Genomic DNA, 5,723 nt, shown 5'->3' with positions numbered 1-5,723 from the left:
AAATAATTTACTTACTTGTTTACTTTCTTCACATTTTCAGTCTCTTATTTCATATATCACCCATTGTGCAGCGTGTAGGAATCAATTCAAAAGAAAGTTAAGAAAAAAGCTTGACATGTCGTCTTTGAAATTTGCTCTTTTTTTTAAACACCGCAAAAAGGATAAAGAGTACGTGAGGTTATATGCAGTTCAGTTAAGATAATTAAGGCCGTTCTTAGAGTAGCTTTTATCAGATATTTGAGAAGTATTTAGCCTTAACTATATTGTTTTAGATTAAACACTTTATTTTTAATAGATATTGAAACACATTAAATGGCATAATAGATACATTGGATATAGTTTTTCATGAGCGAGTATATGTAAATGAATGGGTATATATATAAAGTCGGTAGTTCTAATGAACATTAAAGATTTCATTGCTATTCCTTATCGTTGGAATCCTCCGAAGTCTTTTCTTCTGTTTCCGGAAAGGGTAAGTCCCGCAGACGCTGCACCATGTCCTCCAGGGTCTCTGAAGTCTTCTCGGAATTCTCGTTGCCTTGACTTGTTGTGCGCTTTCTCGCAGCATCATTTTGTCGGGTGGCAGCGCATAGATGAGCCATTGGTTTGCTGTTGTTTTTATTGTCACCTAGATTCGATTTGGTTGGCGGTTTCTTGGGTATGGCTCCGGTAGACTGTTGCTGGATGGCCAACTGACTGGATGTAGTGGTAACTGTAACGCAACAAGCAGCCCCCCTCGGTTTCGTCTTCTGCACCCACAATTCTGCTGCTGGCGATGTTGTTGGCCAAACTTGTACTGGTGGCCACCTCAGTGGCTTGAGTTTGTTCAACCAATTCGGCTTCCTGCCGCCGGCTGGCCTCCCGTTCGGCTATGCGATTAATTAAAGTGGTGCCCCGCTCTGAGGTGTGGCTGAGACGAGCAATTAGCTCATTGCCCTGGGCTTCCATTAGTCGCAAGCGCTCTGCCCGATTGGCCGACACTCGCTCAATATCTTCTAGACGCTGCTCCACTGTCTGCGAGATGCTTGCCGAGTTGTTGGCTCTTTCTCGCTCTGTGGGCTCGTTTCCATGGCGTTCGTGTAGAGTGTCCAGTTTATTAGAAATCTTCTCACCACGTTCATTGTTCTTGGAGAGCTGAGACAAAAGCTGTTGACTTTCCTGTTCCAAACGCTGAAGCCTTGCAGCTCGTCGCGATGTATAGGCCTCCTCTTCGGCGGTTAGGGGCGATTTGCCCTGAGAGACTTCCTCTTCAGTGTTACTTTCAAAGCTTCCCTCACGACTTGGTGCTCGTCTTAGGCGATCAAGAGATTTTTTTAGGTAATTGCCACGGTCTGTGGTCCTCATGATGCGCGATATTAATTGGCGAGACTCTTCCTCTAGGCGTCCCAGACGTTCGGAACGCTTTCGGGTATACTCCTCCTCTCTGGGTGTTAATGAACCCGAGGCTGGGGCTGAACTGGCTCTGGTCATTCTCTCCAAGCGCTTACGATTAATGAACTCATCCAGTGGCACTGCATGTTGAGCGGGTGAAATCTCATCTTGAAAATCGCAAAGCTGAATCTCCAAACGCTCTCGATTATCAGAGGTTTCCAAGACCTGTTGGATTAAGGATTTGCATTGCTCTTCCAGCTTTTGGATGCGGCTGGCCGTGCCCGAAGATGATGACGATGGCGATGATCCAGCGGTATCTACATGGCCGCGTAGTCGAGAGCGAGATGTATGCAATATTTTGGGAATGGCGCCACGAGATGATGATGTACCGGCAGCCGCTTCATTCCCATCCATATTATTATCGTCGATGTCGTCGTCGTCGTCATAGTCATCCGGTTCATCTACACCTTTCCGCCAACCGCAAGTCGGTGGTGCACTATTCCAACGTAAAACTATATCTTCAGCATTCTCATCAGAAGCAGCAGTTGAAACCGCAGCCGCTTGTCGTCCTGGCGATGTACTTTGCATGCGTTTTATCCTGCGTGTATGTTCAAATTGATCCCTTAGGTGCTTGCGGCGACAATTGACGGCTGCGGATGAAGATGAAGCTTCAACAACAGTGGCCGCCATCACCTCATCCACATGCACATTAGCAACGGTTAACGTTTCACGTTCTTCATCAGATTGTGGCCCCGAATCGCTATAACCGCTCTCCGCCGAATGATTGGCATCCTCGAGTTTCCTTCTAGCGAATTCACGTCGCCACGCATCACATTGCTCTTGACTCTCATCATTTTTGGCCCGTGCCACCGCCCACTTTCGCCTGCAGTACTCCAGTTCGTCCTTTAGTTCACTAAGCAAACGACGCTTCTGCTGCAGTTGGTAGCGTAATATCTGCTCTTGAGTATGCAATTGGCGATGTTGTCGTTGCATTTTTCCTACCAAATGCCAGGTTTTAGTCAACTCCAAACTAACAGCACTCAAACGTTTTTCCTGCTCATTCAGACGATAGTCCAGATGGCTGTTGAGAGTCTTCAAGCGATTGGTTTCCTTAACCAAAGACTTTTTCTCCAATATAAGATCCTGAAAAGAAAAGCAAAAGTTAGGGTTAGTTGCTCAGCCTTCCTTTTTGGCGTTTGTCTAAAAATATTGAACATGTTTTGTGTGTCAGGCAACTGACCGATAAATTCAATTATGCAGACTACAACTGGCGTCGAACCACCAGCCAATGGTTCAGCTCTCCCTCTCCATGCCACACAGAACAAGGCTCTGCAGGACGTCAGCCATAATGAAGCTTCTCCTGCTTTGGCGTGCACTTTACTAAATAAAGCGCTTAAGTGAATAATGCAAAACTTTGCAACAGCCCAAGCCAAAACACAGGAACAGAGAGAGAGAGAGGCAGACACAGTAGTAGTTGCTGGGGCGGCATGGACAGAGTCTGGGCAGCAATTCATCAGGCAACCGGATACGACAACTAACAAGCCCGATTGTCCGCAGCACTTGAACAGCAGGACTCACCTTCAATTTGATATAGGTCTTACTGACGCTTAGCTCACTGGCTTTCCCTCCAGCTGCAGTTGCTCCTGCTCCTGCTCCGGCTTCCGTTCGCCCAGTTCCAGATGGTAGCTCTTCAAGCTGCACGCGCTCAATTTTGTGGTGACTCAAGAGCTCCATCAACACTTTCCAAACTTTTGGCAAGTTGCCAATGATTTCTTGGGCTGTTGCAACTTTTCCCATAATTTCGGGCTCATGGCCTTTTAACGAAGCCACAGCAGAGTTGGAGCTTCTACGCCTCGGCTTCCTAATGGCGCCTAAAGCCTCTAGCTTGACACTATCTGTGATGTCACCAACCTCGCCGGTTTCGGTTGAGCTTTGAGTGGGTGTGGGTGTGGTACTGCGGCTTTTATCCTGCTCCTGCTGCGGTAAGTCAACTTCATTCGACTGTGCTGCCTGTTCGACCAGTTCAAAGAGCAATTTGGGCAGTGTGGCTCCATCGCTGCAACTGCCCTCGGCTTGAGTCATTTGATTGAGCAACTGGCGATTTTCCTCAAGCATTTTGGTTAGACGATCAATATCCAAATTGTTTTTACCATTAAAGCCCATCACCAGTTGACTAAAAAGCTGTAAATAAATAATAAAAGAATTAATTTCTGTACAATAAACGAATTGTCGTTATAAACTCAATACCCAAATGGTAAAAGTAGAAAAAATCTCATTTAAATTTCTGACTTTCATTTGTGTCAAATGAATTTCAAGAAAATAAATAAATTCGCTGAATTAATTAAGTATGCCGAATTTGTCTTTTATCAACAGACGTTTTGTGACTGACATTTATAACTGAATCATTTCTTATTTTTTCCTTACTATCTTATGATTCGCAACTGGTTAAAGCGTAAGCACAATTATATACCTTTGGTTTTTTTAATAAAATGTAAGATTAAATAGAATAGAACTGATTGATAAGTTTTAAATTCCTTAACTAACCTCATTATCATGCATAAGCAATGGGTCACTAAATTGATTTTTGCTACCTCTAGGTCAATATTTTATTAGTCTTACCAAATTTACAGCTCCCACTTGATCTTTGAGGGTCCGTTTCTCATACTTGTGTTCAAAGCATTCTTCACGTAGCTTGGCCAACTCCTCATTGGCAGTTTCCAGTTCCTTTATTAAGCCCTGATTACGTTCCTCAAAGCTTTTAGATCTAAAAGTAAACCACTTTAATTAGTTATAATTTCAGTGTGGTGTTAGAATTTAATTACTTTTCTTGTTCGGCTACGAGTTCATCTTTCTTAATCGATATGAGACGCTGCAAGTTTTCATATTCAGCAGCTGCCACACGTTGGCGTTCCTCATAGAGCTGACGCAGTTGCCGTATATTAACCAATTGACGTTCGTATTCTTGTCGCAGATTATTCGACATTATTTTCATTTCCCGTTCACTGAAGGAGTTCTCTATCTGCTGTAGTTTCATCTTGAGCTGTAATTAAATGAATGTTAACAGCCATCCAAAGGAGAAAAGAAAGAGTCAACTCTAACCTGGGCACATTGTTCTTCCTTGACACTTAGCATTTGCTTGCAACAGGATATCACCTCCTTGAGGGTGCCCACTTGACGCTGCACTACATCTACTTCGCCACGTAATGTCAGATTATCAGCATTGGCCTGCTGGAGAGCCAATTGGGCATTGGCCAGCTCGATATTGGCATGACGACTACGACTCGTGGGGTTATCATCATCTGGATCGGTTTCCTCACTAGCTGGACTTGATTCTTTGGTATCCTCCTTGCCCTGCTCCTTGCGCAAACGTTGATTTTCCTTCTCGGCAGCTGATAATTGTTTCCTTAATTGATGAATTTCATCACGCAAATCCTGCACAGCCGTTTGACGTGCTTCACGTTTGTGGCGCAGTTCTTCACGGAACTCTTCAAAAGTCTTTTCGACCGGTCGACTCGACGAAGGCGTAGGCGTGGGCGTCACTGAAGAAGATTTCTCTCGAGATTCTTCTATGGAACTTATTTGCTTATTTTCCATGGCAGTCGTTGCAGTGGGTAATGTTGATTGCTCTAGCAGCAGATTATCATGTTCGATCTCATGCCACCAGGGCTCGTCATCGTCTGTGACGTTCTGGTTCTGGGTCTGGGGCTGCGACTGCGATGGCAATTCATTTGCAGATGGCTGTGTCGAATCGGTATTTCCCATTCTTGTGTATAGAAACAAAGAAAATTTCTTCTTGGTATGCAATCGGTTTATTGTTCTTGTTTACTTTTGGATGCACATACGTTTTATTTACGTTCAAGTTAATGCGACTTTTCTTCTTGAAAAATGAACAAATGAAACATACACACCACACACACACACAAAAAAACGAGAAGAAGAAAAACTTACGATACGATTCGATACGCTCCGAACCGATACGATATAGTCAATAGCACACGCGAGTTTTTTTCCCCCCCGATTTCGCAATTTTTTGATTGACTTTTACTTTTTTTTAACAAGAACTGAATTCGTGTTGGGCCTTATACATATATTCCACCTTATATTTGTATATCTATATCTAGGCCGTGGAAAATAAGATTCTAACTAGAGGAAAATGTCGTTTAAAATGTTTCGTTTCGTGGAGTTTCAAGTAAATATCTAGTATACACATATGATAAAAATCTATATGTATTGCCTAAGGTGGAAAATTTAAAAAAAATTTTCTCTATCCGTTCTACACAACTTTTCGTTTGGCCTGCTCGTGAAAAACTGAGAAATATGTTTGAAAATGTTTCTTTTCTTCTATTTTTAAA

General features: G+C 43.3%; 1 protein-coding gene across 1 annotated transcript; it reads right to left on the bottom strand.

Moving 5' to 3' along the window:
* Nucleotides 1-263: 263 nt before the first annotated feature.
* On the bottom strand, nucleotides 264-5,280 carry LOC137575651 (uncharacterized). The gene is given in 6 exon segments (XM_068288289.1): nucleotides 264-734; nucleotides 736-2,514; nucleotides 2,950-3,552; nucleotides 3,991-4,135; nucleotides 4,194-4,411; nucleotides 4,471-5,280. Coding segments are annotated over 6 exon segments (3,723 nt in total). The 5' UTR covers nucleotides 5,134-5,280; the 3' UTR covers nucleotides 264-419.
* Nucleotides 5,281-5,723: the final 443 nt, after the last annotated feature.

This window comes from Drosophila tropicalis, unplaced genomic scaffold (genome assembly GCF_018151085.1).
Source record: "Drosophila tropicalis isolate 14030-0801.00 unplaced genomic scaffold, ASM1815108v1 contig_1187, whole genome shotgun sequence".
In the NCBI taxonomy this organism is placed as follows: Eukaryota; Metazoa; Arthropoda; class Insecta; order Diptera; family Drosophilidae; genus Drosophila; species Drosophila tropicalis.
The sequence above is the reverse complement of the archived record's forward strand: the minus strand, read 5'-3'. Positions and strand labels throughout refer to the sequence as shown.